Raw genomic sequence first — 17,832 nt, 5'->3', positions numbered from 1 at the left:
CTGCACCTGGCCAGGGGTCTTTGTGAGCTCTAAGTGTGACTTTTAGCATTGGAATGGACACATGGACGCCAAACATTCTGCCAAGTTCATAACGTATCCATAGGCGTGCATCAACACCTTCATTTACTGCATCCTTACAGCCACCTCCCAGAGGTCCTTGGCTATCTGGTTTATTGACATATAAGACTTTGATTTACTACATCCACAAGCGGCTCACAACGAAGGAGCTTTAGGCTGCAGCTCCCGGCTGTCCTTGGCGGGCGGTCGCTGCCTGCTCGCCCGGCTAGATCTCCTCTCCGTTAGTCGGGCCTGCAGGGCGCAGAGGGCGCTCCCAGCCCCTCAGGGAACATCCCGGCTCCGTCACCTCGCCCGTTCCCCACACGCCGGGCCGGAAGTGACGTGCGCGTGCCGTCAGAGCGGCCGGAAGCGCCGCGGGCAGCAGTAAACAACGGCGTCGGGAGCCGCGGCCGCCGCTTCCATCTTGGAGGAGCCCGATCGCGCCGGGGACCATGGGCAGCGTGCTGGGCCTCTGCTCCATGGCGAGCTGGGTAAGGTGGGCGCGGGGGTCTCTCCCTGCCCTTCCCTGCCGGCCGCGGGCTCGGAGCCGGCGGCCGGTGCTTCCCCTCCTCCTCCCCTCCCCACCCGGGCCTCGCCCGTCGCCTCGCCGCGCCTGTGTCACCCATGGCGGCCGTGGCGCTGCCTTCCCTCCTCCTCCTGCGGCGCGGGGAGGCTGCGGGCCCCTGCCCGGCCCCGGCCGGGCTCTGTCCGGCCCGAGCGGCCGCTGCCCCGGGCGGGGCTGCCTCTCCCCGCCGCGCTGGAGGGACGGGCCCCGCTCTCGGCTGCTCCCGGGATCCGCACGGATCCGTCGGAGCTGTTTCGCTGTCGGGAGCTTTGTCCTTAACCGAGGCCGGCCTGTGGAGCTGCAGGGCTCTGCTTAATCCGCGTTCCTGTGCCGGAGGTGTCTGCTGAAATCACCTCTCCCCGAGTCTAGAGTCTGATCAAATGCTTTGAACTCTAGCGTTTATTTCGGGAAAATCAAAACCCGCACATTTCCCCGATTCTGGTATCTGTATTTAATTCCTCTTTCTTACGGCTTTGTCTGAGCAGCTCCACCCTTGGTAGCATCTTTGTCTCGCCGAGCCGTCCTTTCCTCGCGGCGCAGTAATCCGTGGTGATGTGTCACCACCGTGCTGAGACAGCACCGTCAGGTGATTTTTGTTCATGGCAAACAGTGGATTGAGATGGCATTAAGACTTGGCGTTATGCAGGAAAGCAAAGAAGTTGATAAAGAGTCTTCAGCTGAGGCATTGCTTTTTTTTGTTCGTAAGTGATACGTCTTTCCAGCTCTAAACCCTGTCTATATTGATACATTCAAGTGGTTTGTGAATTGTTAGATGTTTGCTGTAAGAATGTCAGTGGGATGTGAAAATCTGAGTTTTTCGTACGAAAAATATTGTACCATACGTGGATTAAATTAAATTACCTATTATTAAAACATTCATACACACATTTCTAGTGATATAACAAAGCCTCATATTTATTTAAGCTCCTGTTTTTGAGATATCTGATTGCATGGGCTTTGGCTCCTCTAAAACAGAGTGACCTTTAATTAAGAGAGATGATCCATAATCCCCTAATCTCTTTACGAATTATACAAAGTTATTGTAGAATTGGAAAATCTGCATAAATTAACTTCCAGGCTATGCTTATAAATAATCAACTGGAACACTGATAATATCCTTTAAACTAATTACTGTCAGGGTGCATTTTGCTCTCATTAACATTTTAAGTACTTCTTAATGGTGTAGCCAGTTAGGCTTTAATTACTAACTGGACATTGTTAACATTATTTTTAACCATTGTCAAATACTTCATGACATTGTGACTATAGGCTTTCATTCAAATACTTCAGTTAATATATACTGCATTTTCAAGTTCATAAACAGCTTTTCTGACAACTTGTTTGTATTGGGAGTGTATGAAGAACCACTGACTTGCTTTTGATTGTTTGTTTCTCTACAGAGAAATTCAGCTAGTGGCCTGTTAGATAAAATGATTTACATGAGATCATAATCCTAATTAAATCAGATTTACTGTGAGTAGTTGACTTCTGTCCCTTCCTTTAAAGTGCTCAATGAATCAGAGTGGGTAGCTTTTGTTGGTATTATTTTTCTCTTTTGCCTGATGGCTTTCAAGTGTTCATTTTCTTTCCACATTTAAAACCACAGCTGATCAGCACTTAAAGCCTGTGCAGCAGTTCTGAATAGGATTCTGTCCATGCTGGTTTCTAAGGATATGCCAGTACAAACTCTGTGGCTTTGAGAAGGAGGCAGACAGTGAGGCTGAGGGCGGGGAGCAGCTGGGCCAGGTGCAGTGGGGCTGTCCCACGGCCAGCAAAGCTCCTCTGCCTGAAGACGCTGCTGTCAGGGTTGCTGCCCTGCAGGGCCAACTGCTGTGCTGTGCAGAGCTCTGCTTGAGGCCCCCTCCCAGCCTCATGCTCTGCTCCTGTCTTCTGGGCTTTTGTGGTGTTACTGCTGCGTTTACTGCTCTGCCCTCCCGTGTGCAGATCAGGCAGGTTAGCATTTTTAAGAGCAAGGGGAGCCTGTCAGAGAGATGGGGTGAGGGCAAGGCCGTGAGAGCAGAGCCATCTCACCAGAAGTCGTCTTCTCCTGACAGCCTACGTAGATAATGCAGCACGTTTTCCCTCTTCTGCATCTTGTCTCTATTGTTCTCTTCTCTGAAACAGCTGAGCTGCTGTTTTGCTTCTTTAATATTCTGTGTCAAGGCAAAGATCTTGATTAATTCAGTGTCTTTAAGCTTAAGAGTAGGGATGATGTAGCTAAACCCTGACTAGGCCCATCAGGGGCTTAGTGTTTTTGCAAATAGTTAATTCAATATATAATCATTTAGTCATTACTCCAGTAGGAAGATTATGTTTGATATTAAAAACCTACTCTCTGTGCATCAGGGGCAGTAACATTTGATCTTCCGTGGTTTTGTGGGGTTTTCTGTCTCCTTCACTCTCCTTCAATGTACATCTTGGTACGTGTTCCTCGTGCAATTTCCACTGCCATAGGGAATGAAGTGACTAGTTTAGCAGGCATGAATTAACTTGTCTGCCCAGCTGGCTGCTCTCAGAATAGGTATGTGGGTTGTCTTTTCTTATTTTGCCTTAGTAAACACCATTGAGCTGCTTATTTTTCCTCAAAAATGTAAAGGAATATGAGTTGGTAGGTAAGTAAAAGAGTTTCTGGAAAGCAATAGATTTTATTCAGTTGTGTCTGAGTAACATTTGTCTAAGCTTCCTTATGGAAGCAAGTGAAAAAGTAATTGTAGAGTAACTTTTTGTCTGCATCTGCAACTAAACTAAGTCACACCTGGGTAGTTAAGCTTTGATCTCCATGGTATTACCTTGCTGCTTGTTAGTACTGAAATTTTTGTGGGAAGTGTGCTTTAAATTTAGGAAGAAAGTGGCACAAACTCACCTTGTCTCCTCTACTGATAGGCTGAATTCCATGGGCTGAGTGTTTTTTGGCTTCTGTTCTTTTAAAGTCTGTAAAGAGTAGTTTTGCCGATAGTACAATACTATTTAGTTGGAATGGTATGTGTTTTATTCTCTTTTGCCAAAGAAAGAGAGAATTGCACTGTAATGTGCTTCCTTGTAGTAGCCAGTTTGTATAAATAGTGTCATGTATCAATAGGTGTCTCTTGTTCAGAGATGTACCTGCATGAGCTGTTTAGGGGCAAGACATTTTAAAAACTGGTGTTGGAGCTCAGACACTCCAGTGGAGGTATATGGCCTCTCTTGAGGCACATTGTTTCCCAGTGAGGTGGAGACAATCATCTTCATTTCAGCTACTGCAGGTCTCTTCTGCCTGTAGAAGTGTTGGTGCTTCTGCTGAGGCAAGGAGCAAATTGCTTGAATTATTTAAGTATTTAACAAACAGTGTAACAATGGAATTCCTTACAGAAGTGAATTTTTTAACAGGTACTCCTGTCCCCACGTTTTCTGCAGCAGATGAGCCTAGTCACATTTTATTCTGCTAAACTCAACCTTTTATTTAACAGTATGTTTGGAGATATTAATTAATGCAGACAGAATTAGTTCAAGAAAATAAGTTTTTGAACAGAGAACAGGTATTTTTCACTGGAAGGGTTATTTGTGTGTATAGAAAACAGTGTAAGACAGTAGTACTATAAAATTCGGATGCATTCAGAGACAATATTTGCCATATATTTTCTGCTTGTGAAGCACAGATGCCCCAGTGTAGTTGCTTGCAGTTTTAGAGCAGCCTCAAAGGTCCACTTACTCCATCTTTTACGAAAAAGAGGGCCTGAGAGGGATGATCTGGTACCCTGTCCAGTTGCGTCTTGAAAACCTCTAGTGATGGGGACTCCACTATATCCTTGGGGAGGTTGTTGCAAGGACTGTTTGCTCCCAGTCTAAATAATTTCTTCATTATATTGAGGTGAAACCTCCTATAATCAAAACCTTCATACCAACAGTACTGAGTGAAGGTGAACGTAGAAGAGGGACAATATAATAATTTTTACGTCCTGAAATACTTATAATGAGAATCTGCCTAGTCTCAGCAAGAAAAATGTAATGGGAAAGTTTGCTAAAATGTAATGGTGAAGTTTGCTAACTTAAAGATGAATCTGTAGCATAGTGGAGTGAAAATTCTTGGCTCTTTGGGAAGGAACACATGTACAAAAGGAATATAGGGAAGTTGTTTAAAAAACAAAGTTTGTGGGTCCAGTGTGTGAGTCTGGTAGAAACTGTGTGAACGACAATTGGCCTTTTCCCGAGGGGCTCTCAGAACGCTGCCAGGAATGTTGTGGCAGCCTGTCTGCTTTTCCTGGCAGCCCCTGGGACTTTTCCAGTAGCAGTGGACTGCTGGCATTTTTGGTTGTCATGTGACTAGACTGCTGAGAACTCTTCTGACACATGCCAGTCGTAGCAGGTGATTGACATGTCCAGGTCCTGTGGCCTTTTAACTACTGGTGTCCTTACCTGACTGTCTCATGCAGTGATGAACACCTGTGGCTTTTGTGCCATGATGGAGTTGTCCCTGGCTGTGTGCTGGGGGACAAGCTGGGTTTTAAACCTGTTTCTATATCATTCTGTGTCAGAGGTAGCATGGCTTGTTGCAGCTCAGAGAAGGACAGTGATCACACTTTTTGATTGTACCTTTCCTCCTTTGGCTGATGTTTACTTGTGAGACCTTACCTTTCTTTTACTTCCCAAATTGTCACTCAGTAAGTGGCAGTGAATTGTTCCCTGCTTTCTAGTCCTTTCCTGGTGAAATAGCTCCCTTTTTTCCTTCCCACACTTTTCTATGTGAAAATTAAATTCTGGTAAGTTTTGTCCTGTATGTTTTTTTTTTCCCTTGTAGTATTGCAGTTGTACAGCATTCCCATCCACTTTTGCTGTGGATATTTGGTATCAATAACACATGTACTGCATACTTGCAGTTCTTACTGTTTGTAAGTTTTACATTACATAAGTTAATTTTGCAGACTAACAGAATTATGTGATATGTGAGTAGCTGCTAATATGAAATAGTTTGCAACCCAAGATTTAGGTTTTATCACCCGTTTTTTGTGTTTTGGAAATATTTATGGCTGCAGTGAGGATTGTATCCCAACTGTGCCAGGTGCTGAGAGTGCACCTACATGACAGTTGTGCTCCTGTGGTGTGTTTGTTTAATCTTTGCAGCTGTGAAAGGCAGGATGTAGTTGCTAACAGAAGCAATCCTTGCATGTCATTTAGCTGAAATGAAATAAAGACTGGATTCAGGACCACTTGCTCTTTTATTTCTTCTGAATGGCTAAGTGATTACTCCTGCCACAGCACTAATTTCACTGTGCAGTGGCTCAGTGGGAAGTGCTGTTGTTTGGTGGCTCTGTAACGTGTTGCAGTGACTTAATGTGCGCCAGTGGTGGGATGCACAGGATGAGTCATTTTCCATCATAATATCTGATGATCTGCATAGCCTGATTAAATATTGAAATCTAGTAATCCAAAGCTTTTTAAATAATTCATGTTCTGTCTTTCTGTCAGATACCATGCTTGTGTGGAAGTGCCCCGTGCCTGCTTTGCCGATGCTGCCCCAGTGGAAACAACTCCACCATAACTCGACTGATTTACGCCTTCTTCTTACTTCTTGGCGTGAGCATTGCCTGTGTGATGCTAATACCAGGCATGGAAGAGCAGCTGAAGAAGGTCAGGTTATTTATTGCTAGCATTTTTGGTAGAACAAATGTCACAGATAATAGTAACTGACATCTTGAAAAGCATGGATTTTATTTGGAAATAGGTCATTTTGCTACCAGCTGTGTTTCACAGTCACCATTAATTTGTTTGTAAGTCAAATAAAGAAGTTGTGGGAAGATCCCTCTGTAGATGAAAAGCACTGTTTTGAGGTAAAGCCTCCTCTTTAAATGCTCAGAGCAGAAAAAATTTTGCATCAAACAATAAAATTCATTATGTGTAGTTTCAAATTAGGTATTATTGAAATGCTTGTATTTACAGCACTAAATTTATTTTTATTGTGGTTGCAATTAAAAAAAATAAATACATTCTAGGACATCTTCTAGTTTCGTTGTTCTGTGCTAGTTAAAATTCTATTCTAAAGTCTGCCATGTGTAACAAAAATATTTTTCACTAATCATAGTTCTGTGTTTTCCACCCATGGAATTAGGAAGTGTTTGTAGGATCTTACAGTTTATTAGGTATATGACAATGTGATACAAAATTGGAGAGTGGTCATGTGAGTTACAGTAGAGCTTACAGGTTCACTGAACTTGGGTTGAATATACTTCATTTCTGTTTTGAAGTCTTTTGGGTTGTTTTTTCAGTAGGTAGTAGCTTTGGTTAGGCAGGATTTTCATGGTTCCCCCCCCAAATGATTAATCTGTAAATGTTTATTGTAAGTTGGTATAGTTACCACATTAGAGCTTCAGTAAGAGCCATGTTAGTCACCTGGGAAAGAAAATTGCAGCCTTCTGGAATATGATTTGACTTCTAAAAGATGTTGCTCATGTCCTGGTAGTGACATGTTCTCAGCTGTTTCATATGGAAGTTATGGACACACCTAATTAATGGTGATGGTACTTTTTTTGGGAAAGGCTATGTCTGTTTTAAAGAGCTATAAGCAGACTGCCACCTCCTAGATATGCCATAAGCCTGATAGTAACTGTCAAGTCAAATTTAGTTCAGATCTTTGATTATCTCTTGATTCAGATCAACCAGGGAAACCTGCATTTCTTCGAGAAGTTCTGAAATTGCTAGTAACATAAACAACCTGTTAATAAGATCCCTGCCCCATTCCTGGAAGCATTCAAGGTCAGATGAGATGGGGCCTTGAGCATCTTGATGTGGTTGTAGATGTCATTGCCCATGGCAGAGGACTTAGTCTAGGTGGATTTTAAAGGTCTCCTCCAACCCAGACTATTCTATGGAAAGATTTATTTTATTTTATGCTGCCTATGCAGGCATTTTTTTCCTTGCACGTGTTTGATATTATAGTTGGACTGTAGCTAATGATGCAGTCCTTCAATATCATATTTTCCAACAGTGTTAATAGTTACATAATGTTGCAATATTAATGAATTGTGCATTGGAAATCTATTAATATGCATTTACAGACAGGAGGTCTTTTTAAAGATGACTGACATATCTTGTGTGCATCACAGATTCCTGGATTTTGTGATGGAGGGTTGGGCACAAGCATTCCTGGTGTGCAGGGCCATGTGAATTGTGATGTCCTGGTTGGCTACAAGGCCGTGTACCGTGTGTGCTTTGGCATGGCCATGTTCTTCCTTCTCTTCTCCTTGCTGATGATCAAAGTGAAGAGCAGCAACGACCCCAGAGCAGCAGTGCACAATGGGTAAGATGCAGAAATGAGTGCTGAAATGAGTTAGTGATGAGTTTTTGTTTCATTCCACTGAGATTTTTTTGAGAAATAAAAAGATTTAAGAGCATCATCTCTTCTTTGAGAATTATATTCCTCTTAACTTTGAAGTTTGTAAGAGCTATTGTTCTTTTCTGAACAGTTTTCTTTTACAGGTTATAGCAGTTAAGACATTTTAAACATCTATATAGATATATATCTTTTATGTTTCTGCTCTCTTTTCAGTTGCCCCTCTGCAAAAAGAATGAGTTATGTATCTAGTTTCTGAGCTTTCTGCTAGATTTTCTTTTGTATTTTATTATAGTTAAGATTATCAGATGGAAGAATATAGTGCAATTTCAGCTTGTGTGTTGACACAAGGTGGTAGTTTTCATCCAGTCTTTGCCTATGTGTAATGTAGTTCTTTGAACCAAGGAGATGTAAATATTTGTAAGAAGGCATGATGCTAAAAATCCTAAAACCATTTATGGTGTCTAATCTTGGTGGTCATAGTGATTGCTTAGACTACTGCTTTTTCAAGGTGACTGTATTTAACAGAAGCTATGAACTTCTGAGCCATAAAATTTTATCTTATATTTAGTATAGTAGGATTAAGCATGTCTACCACAAAATGAGAAAAACTTCAAATTATTTCCATAGTGGAAAATAAAATAATTAAGTCTGAGTAGAATATTGCTTTGTTTACTTACAGGTTTTTTTTGGTCTAAAGATAGAGAGTACAGTGTTAAGATATGTTAGCAAGAGTAACTCAGTTCAGCCTTTCCCTCCATCCTACTTTGTTCAAGAGAAAATGCGTGTTCCAAGCAAGAAGAAGGTGGTTCAGCTACATTCTGCTCTGTTGTTTTTTTGGTTTTTTGGGACTTTTTTTTTTTTTTTTTTTTCTTCAGAAAAAGGCATGTGGTGATTTTAGATGATGTGGGATGTTTTTTACCTAAAATTGTTCTTAAGTGTTTGGGATCTTCTTGATAACCTTATTTGGAGTTGTGCTCTCTAATGCAAATTTAAGGACTGTTTATGCAACCCATAGCAGTTTGCTCTTGTTAACCAATCTAACATCAGCACTAGAATAAAAGGAAAAAATTATGTTATTTACCTGTTGCTGGTAAAATATTTAATAACATTACTTTCAACACTTCTGTAATAACTTGTTGCTTCAATAATGTGTTGCAGTGAACTTCATGGAGAGCTTTATGGCTTTTGATTTTTGAAATTGTGTGTGTGCTCAGTAATTCTTTCAGGTGTAGTCTTTTTGTCAGTGTTTTGAAATACTCTGAATACTAGATTTTTGCATGTATGTGTACTTACTTTCTCATGCTTGCATGCAAGTTAAACCCAGTAGTATGATCTATAACCAGTGTTCACCTTCTCTGCTTTTTTAGTGGCAGCCAGAATGGTTTCTTGCCTTAGGTTTCTGATGACAATAAAAGAAAAACAATTTTAATGTATCTATGAGATAGTTGCTGGCTTGTACAGAATGCACAGCAGCTTTAGGTGTTATTTCAGATGACTGTTGTTTTCAGTTGTGAAATTAAATATGGGATAGACCATTAAGATCCTTAAAAAAGTATAGAATTAGAGATTAAATATATACAAACTTGAACCCATTCTTATTTCTGTAATTGAGAATGACATTGATTAAAAGAAAAGTGAATTCTAAAATTAGTTTTAGTGAGGTTTGTATTGCACTGTAAATGTTACAACTTAATTCAGCTTTCAGATTGGATTTAGTCACTTCTCTATATCCCAGGGAATTAGTTCATTTTGTTCTGTATTCTACACTTCTATCATCTCACATAGTTTCTCTCCCCACAACCAGCACTTGTTCTTGTGGTCTCCATCACTTGATTGAAACAGCCAGCAGGAGAGATTAAACTTGTTCAAAGTATGGGAAGAAATGGAAGGGATAGAAAACTTGAAAAGTTGACAAGTGTTTGACATTGTGGGGGTGTGGTACATATCTTTGTGCTGTTATATTCAGTTTTTAAGTGCGTGTAGATGACATCATGTCTGTTTTTGGAGCTCCATGTTACTGGGATCAGAAAAAATAGTCTTCACCTCCTTACAGTTTTGTTGGCATAACAGTTTGAAGTTCCCTATGCAGGATATATTTATGCAGTTAGTAATTAAGGTGAGTTTGGTGTATCTTTGGTGAAGGATACTCCCTTGTATGCTTTCTGGAAACATCTGGTCTGATTTGATGATCTGTGAATGTATATCTTTTACTGGAAGAAAAATTCCAATGATACTGCACTGAAACAGGGACTTAGAACTTGATTGTGTCTTTTCTGTGCAGGATAAATAATTTGCTTTCGTTTTTGTGATAAATCCTCATCAGCTGTAGGCCTAAAGAATCTGAAGTTGGGTGGAAAGAATCCAGACTTTTGTATATCTCTCTCATGTAGGAAGTGAGCCAAGACTGGTAGGAAACTCCAGCATAATATTTTATGTCATTGTAGGCACCAGCCAGACCTTTGATATTAAAAGCAGGAAGGGATTTTTTTAAACCCATTTTACTGATATGCAAACAATTCAATCAGTAATCTCACTGCTTTGGTTTAAAATACTCTTAGGAAGAAAAACAAGCAGCTTACAACTGCCTAATTTGTAATTCATGAGTAAGAAGAAACCTTTGGGAAATATGTCAAATTCTGTTTCAGTCTAGCACAGTTTAAGCATAATTTTTTGGCGAACAAAAATTTTGGGCAGATATACTTTTTATCCTGCTTCAAGTGAGGCAAGTTAAGAATGAGCAAGCTGGAAAAAAAATTCTCAAAGATGTGTATTTTATGTGTGAATTAGACCTGCCTTAACAGTAGCCTTATTTTTTTTATTTCCCTTTAGATTCTGGTTCTTTAAATTTGCGACGGCACTTGCAATTAGTGTTGGAGCTTTCTTCATACCTGAGGGACCATTTACAACTGGTGAGGGAATATTGTCTTCCTCTGTATCAATTGTGCAATCATATTTAGTTTTAAAAAAAGTAAGTGCATGCTGATGTCATACACTTTTTATTGTAGCTGTGTGACTGTAGTGCCTTCTCTGTGTTCAGGGACACTGAGATGGGGGGTAAATCTCATATGGTTCTTAACTTTTTTTTTTTTTTTTTTTTTTTTTTTTTTTCCTAGTGTGGTTTTATGTAGGTATGGCTGGGGCATTCTGCTTTATTCTTATTCAGCTGGTCTTGCTTATTGACTTTGCCCATTCCTGGAATGAATCTTGGGTTGAAAAAATGGAGGAAGGAAACTCAAGATGCTGGTATGCAGGTAAGGAGGGACTGTACTAGAATCAAGTTTTAAATTTCACTTAATGTGCATTGTGTTAAATAAGTTACTCACTGAATAGTTCATTTTACTGGTGCAGAAAGGGCTGCTTCATGAATAAGTATCCTTTTCTCAGATGTGTAGTTCAGCTCCATTGATGTCCTTCTGTTGCAAACTTAAGTAAGAGGAAGCAGGGAGAGGTGCAGCAGCCTCTGAGTAATAAGAGCTATTCCCTGGATATGGAATGGGTGAGGTTGGAAGGGACCACAGCAGCTCATCTGGTCCAGTTTCTCAGCTCAAGCAGGGTCATCCCAGAGCACATGGCACAGGATTGTGTCCAGATGGTTCTTGAATATCTCCAGTGGGGGAGACTCTGCATCCTCTCTGGGCAATCTGTTGCAGGGTGCAGTCTTACATAAAATAAAGGAGTTCTTCCTCACATTCAGGTGGAGCTTTCTGTGCATCATGATATCAGAGAAGTGGCAACTGCAGCTTTTTTTTTTTTTTTTCTTCATGCAGCCACAGGTTTTGCTATCCCTTTAGTGCTGGTTAAAAAAGCAAAGTAACCTGTTAGTGCTTTGTGTTGAGTAGAGTCATCTCAAGCAATTTTTTCTGGTTGCCAGTCAGGTATTCTTTGAAGGTATCTGTTAAGTGAAAGGCCAGGTTTGTGAAGGAGAATACAAGTCATCTCACTGGAGAAATTATATTTTAATAAAGTATTTCAGATGTGATAATTTAGGTGTTTTGAAAGACAGCCTGGCCTGTCTTCATTCAGTGACCACTTCTCTATTTAGTGTTTTTACTAAGATGTAATTTGAAAATGAGATTTTGTTTTAGCCTCTGTTGGAGAAGTATTTCTTCAGTTTCTTTTTTAAGCTGTTAAGCAAAGTGTGTGCAGTACAACCATGCTCCTTTAGCCTCCTTGCTCTTCCTGGTTGCTGTTAGAGCATTGGAGAATCGAGCATTGGAGAATCAAGCATGGCTTCAGGATTCCTATGTATTGTTTCTTTTTAATACTTCACAGGCTATTTGAGAACTTCTTTTACATTCCAGTGCCCTGAACTCTTGTTGTATATTGTATCCACACTTGATAATCATGCAGTATTATTCCAGTGCTAGTACTTTCTGTTATTAACCAGTTTAACTATGGTTTTGTTTCTTCACAGCTCTGCTCTCTGCTACAGCTGTCAACTATCTGCTGTCTCTAGTAGCTATTGTCTTGTTTTATGTTTATTACACTCATCCAGAAGGTTGTTCTGAAAACAAGACATTCATCAGTGTTAATATGCTCCTGTGCATTGGTGCTTCTGTAATGTCAATTCTGCCAAGGATTCAGGTACAATTTTGTCTTGCCTCCTGTGTGTTATCACAATAAAATCGTGCCTGCAACTTTTGATTGCCTAACTTCCCTTTTTTGTGACTCCTTTGTGTAGGAATCTCAGCCAAGATCTGGTTTGCTGCAGTCTTCGGTTATCACAATTTACACAATGTATTTGACTTGGTCAGCTATGACCAATGAGCCAGGTAAGTGTGGTAACAGTGTAGAGCTTTTTGGGTAACCAGTTCAGCAATAAATTGTACTTCCACCTCTTTTGCAGGGCAGCATTAGAGCAGGGTAACAGAATGTGCATGCATTAGGACTCAGTTGCATGTGCTGCCAGGAGCCCTTTCTCCTGAGGGATAGGAAGGGATGGGCAGCAGTGAGGGAGGGCAGGGTCTGCATGGCTGGTCCAGGCAAGCTCCCTTGAGACAGGGAGAGGGAAGCAGAGTGGCACTTATTCCAGGGTGTGCTCACCTTTTCCTCCCCCCAGGCCATGCTCCCAGCAACAGTGTGGGAGGTATAAAATAGTAACCTGGCCTTGTCCACACATCTCTGACCTCTGCCCCCTCTGCTTCCTGCTTATATTGCATATAAGAATTTCTGATCTTTACTGGCTGAACTGCAGTATTCTAAAGCTTAGATTTTGCAGATCACTGCAACTCCTCTGAGGAGTCTAGGAGTTCCATCTCTCTACCAGGTTTCACATTTTTTAGATGTCCAAGATGCTACTTGATTATATTTTTTTCAAACAGAGGATCTATATGTTTATGTTTATATTACATTTATATATCTTCAGTTATTTATTGTGTGTGGAAATAGTTGAATATTTCAAAAAATAAATAAGTGCAGAAATTCTGGTGATTAAAATGAATCACCAGATATTAATTTTAGTGGTTTTAATTGGATCCCTGACCCTTTTGTCTTGGTTATGGACAATCTTCTGTGTTTCTGTGTCATGGAATACATGAGTCATCTAATTCAGGCAGTGATTATGGGAAAATAAGACTGTCTACTGCTTTAACCTGTTTCATCAGTGTTATCTGTGGATGCTGTGGCTTGGGAACCACTTACAATAAACTGACTTACTGGCATTGTTTTCCAATTCTGGCATAACTCGAGTAACCCATCTATAGAATATGTTTGTCAGACTTGTTTTCTTATGCAGTTTATTATGCAGAAATTTTCATTTTGTTGCACCTAATTATGTGAGATGGAATAGTAAAGCAGTTGATGTGTATCTTACATAAGTTGAGAATCCTTTTATCTTCTCGAAGAGACAGATTTTTATGCCATGTACTGTCATTTCCCTGCTCTAGAGAGATTCAGTAGGCTAAAATTAGATTCAAATTTTACTTAGACTGTCACAGTCACGAAGTTCCTTTCTATTTCTGTGCATTCAGCATGGAAATGTGCTATAAAATATTTGTCCTATTCTTGTTTTATGTAAATTCTAATGCAATTTCCCTCACAGACAGGCGCTGTAACCCCAGTCTGCTGAGCATCATTGGTTACAACAGCACCACCATTCCAACCCAAGGTCAGGTAGTGCAGTGGTGGGATGCACAAGGAATTGTAGGACTGGTTCTGTTTTTGCTGTGTGTTCTCTATTCAAGGTAAGATTCCTTTAAAAAAAACGACATTAATTTGTATAACTTCTTACTGTTGGATGCTAAACTGTATTTATTTGGGTAATTGTACCATGTCCTTTCCTGTCAAATCCAGCATTCGGACATCCAACAACAGCCAAGTGAACAAGCTGATGCTGACCAGTGATGAATCAACACTGATAGAGGATGGAATGCCCAGGAGTGATGGCTCCCTTGATGATGGAGATGATGTTCACCGAGCTATAGATAATGAGAGGGATGGAGTTACTTACAGTTATTCCTTCTTCCACTTCATGCTTTTCCTGGCATCACTGTATATCATGATGACACTTACCAACTGGTACAGGTATTTACATTTGATTAGATGTGCTGCTGATAAGAAGCATACAAGATGCTGTTTTTTGCTGGACAAGGAGGCACAAGTTGGGTGCTCTGGAATGTAGGTCTTGAGTGTGCCTTCTCAAGGGAAGTTACTGTTTGAGTTGCAGTTAGGGAATTGTATTTGAAAACTAGCTAACTTTGTTCACAAGCAGCTGTCATTTTCAAGGATGACTCCTGTAATTTACTGAACTGCTAAAGCAGATCCTGCTGAAGTGAATTTAAAGTCTTAAATTATATAACAATTAAAAATTATTAAACACTAGGCCTATGTCTGGTACAGAGGGCTAGAAAAAGGACATATTATATCAACAGGTCAAGGGGGAGGTGTTTCTTCTCATCTCCTTAGCTCTAGTGACTCCTCCAGTTCTGGGACTTCCCAGTAAGAGAGAGACATGGACATACTGGAGAGAGTCCAGCAAAGGGTCATGAAGATAATGAAGGGACTGAAGCATCAGTGATATGAGGAGAAGCTAAGAGAGCTGGGACTGTTCAGCTTGGAGGAGGCCCAAGGGGTGTGTCACCACTTGAAGCAGGTGTGCAAAGAGGATGGAACCAGGACTTCTCAGTGGTGCCCAGTGACACGGCCAGAGGCAGAGGGCACACAGTGAGACAGTTCCCTCTGAATATCAGGAAACATTTCTTCATTGCTGGGGTGGCTGAGCACTGGCACAGGTTGCCAGAAGTGGTGAAGTTTCTTGGAGATGTACTCCAAAGCCATCTGGGACAGCTGGATTTAAGTGTTCTTGCTGGAACCATGGAGCTTGACTAGAGAACCTCAGTGGTCTCTTCCAACCACAGCCATTCAGTGACAGGGATTGGTGGAAGGAAATTATGTTGTCTGCTTCTTAAAAAAGTGCCCACAACTAAATAGTCCTGTGTGTGAACTGTTGCTAACTAACAGCTTGACAAGATGTTCTTCGGAATTAAAAAATACAAATTAAGGTCTCTAGTGACTTGGCAAAGAACAATTTGTATCGAAAAAATAAGGCTATGAGGTACTCCTTCAGAAATAACTCTTAATAGTCCTGCTGTGGATTTGATTTGTGGCCTTATTTGACATCAGGATGATTAATTTCCCTAGGTGGTATCCTTTGGCAAGGCAAAACACATTCTTTGTATCTCTGAGTGCTATCTATTGATCGTCTTTCTGCAGATTTGTTAGAGATTCCTTGTAATTAGTTCCGCTTCTTGGCAATTTCTCATACTGATTATTTTTTTGCTGCTGTTGTTTTTCCACCTCCTGTGACACCAACTTATGAGTAGTTCTTGTACACAACTTCACAGCAGTCTCTTCTTGTACAGACAGCTGTGAACTTCCTGGAGGAAGGGTCCTTTGAGGTGTGAGTTGAAAATGATCTCTTGTGAAAACAGTGTTTAAGGGGTAATTTGGAACACAAATATGTTGTATTGAAAAAAAAAATTGCAAATGTTCCTTTTTCTTTTCCTTGGTTCACAGTCCGGATTCTTCTTACGAGACCATGACCAGCAAGTGGCCGTCCGTGTGGGTGAAGATCTCTTCCAGTTGGATTGGCATCGTGCTCTACGTGTGGACTCTGGTGGCTCCGCTGGTTCTCACCAACCGCGACTTCGACTGAGCTGTGCTGCTCTGGAGGGAGGCTGTGCTAGTGAAACAAACAGTATTCCGGGTAATAGCGCGGGTGTAAATACGTGTGTGTGTGTGTGCTGTCCAGGTAGTATTCCCTGCTTTATCCTGCATGATTACCTTGAATCATGTCTTGTCATTTCATTAAATGACTTTTTCTAGCTGAGCTCAAATAACGGTGGTTTTCATAGGATTACTCCTAGTTTGAATGCTTTGGGAGCACGAGATGTAAGATCAAAAACTTTTCAAAGTATGGGTTTTTTCCCCCCAATTGCATTAAATAGTTGTAGGAAAAAAGTGCGAATGTTAATTAGGGTAACTAAGCAGTGCTATGTCAGGCTTTGCAAGTAAAGGAGGGGCTGCCTTTGATGATCCCTGTTGCCTTGATTCCAAAGTAAGCCTTGAGTATGTGTTGTTAGACTCAAAGTGGAGCACGTTGGGGTTTACTGGACATCTTGCAGCACTTTGGCACTAACAGCCTGACCTTTCCCATGCTGAGGGCAGCAGTACCTTCAGCACAGATGAGAGAGGGGGAAACTTGCACCTGGAGCTGCAGAGGAGCCAATCCAGTGCGTCCCATTGCAAACAGGAGGACAGGCACCCTGGGGAGAATTCTCCTGGTATCAGATGCTCAGAAGCATGTTTTTAAGGCACCTGTTTACAATGTGCATCTACGTATTATTACTGTTTTTTAAAGTAGTTTAAATGGCATAGCCGTGCTGTAATTTATTGCTGTTTTGTGTGCCACTTTCTTCTTGGCTAAGCTACAATCATGGAGTTTGCAAGGAGCCGAGTGGTGAAAGTTGTGTAAGCCCTTTGGAGGAATTGAGTATTGTGATAAAAAAAAAAGTGGAGAGAAAGGAGCACTGAAATTACAATAACTAAAGGAGGAGGTGTGCATTTACTGAGGCTTCAACTGAAGCACTTCTTAAAATACTTGGGGCTCTGAATCTTGAAATCTTTTACTCTATTAGGTATTTTGCTTGATGTCCATTGCCAGAGATGGCCTTGAGCCTAGAAAGTCTAAATCTAGGCATAGTTCCTGTGCAGTTACAAAATCTTAAAATGCTTTTGTGCTTGCTGCTTTGTAACTGAAGTACATAAGCTATGTAATTTCTGTTACTTGCTACAACTTGAACCTAGAGCAGCCCGACTGGGAGTGACCCTGGAATCTGCAGTAGATGTCATGCTCATCTCTTTCTGTGGTGATTGTAACTGTGACTTCCTGTTGCCATTCTCTAAGCTTTTATTTTAATTCTGCACCTGAACACTGACGTTAACTGCAAAAGTCTGACATGTCAAGTCAAACTTGAGACAATAATGGAAAGATTACTAAAGGCTTGTAATAATTTGGAATATGTTGTTACCTTATTAATAAATAAATTTGGATGAAGATGTCCCATGACTTTTGATGTCTCATGCTGCTGCCAGATGTGGCTATTGCAAGGGTTTTTTTAACCTTCTCATCCCCTCTTCTGGGGATGCTTTGTAGCACTGTCAGGTTCTGAGGAGAGCTGTCAATGCCTGGCTCTTTTGGGAGGTCACATGTAACCCCCCTGGGTTCTGTGCCATTGGCAGCTGTGTCCCAGCAAACACAGACATGCCTTGCACCTGCAGCTGCATTCCTCCTTCATCAACTGCTGCTGCCTCACTGGATTGCACCTATTTAAATTTGGGTAAAGCACCTGAACACCACTTCTACTACAGCAGTTCCAGATCCTGTAACAAAGAACAAGTTACTGAA

The 17,832-nt window shown here is 41.1% G+C and overlaps 1 protein-coding gene across 1 annotated transcript; it reads left to right on the top strand.

Moving 5' to 3' along the window:
* Positions 1–386: 386 nt before the first annotated feature.
* On the top strand, positions 387–17,481 carry SERINC1 (serine incorporator 1). The gene is made up of 10 exons (XM_079298400.1): positions 387–548; positions 6,065–6,226; positions 7,699–7,892; positions 10,758–10,837; positions 11,042–11,179; positions 12,343–12,512; positions 12,610–12,700; positions 13,969–14,110; positions 14,220–14,450; positions 15,942–17,481. Exons 1-10 carry the CDS (start codon positions 510–512, stop codon positions 16,078–16,080), a joined length of 1,386 nt encoding a protein of 461 aa, XP_079154526.1. The 5' UTR covers positions 387–509; the 3' UTR covers positions 16,081–17,481.
* The last annotated feature ends 351 nt before the right edge of the window (positions 17,482–17,832 follow it).

Source organism: Erithacus rubecula, assembly GCF_903797595.1.
Source record: "Erithacus rubecula genome assembly, chromosome: 2".
NCBI classification, from domain to species: domain Eukaryota; kingdom Metazoa; phylum Chordata; class Aves; order Passeriformes; family Muscicapidae; genus Erithacus; species Erithacus rubecula.
The sequence above is the reverse complement of the archived record's forward strand: the minus strand, read 5'-3'. Positions and strand labels throughout refer to the sequence as shown.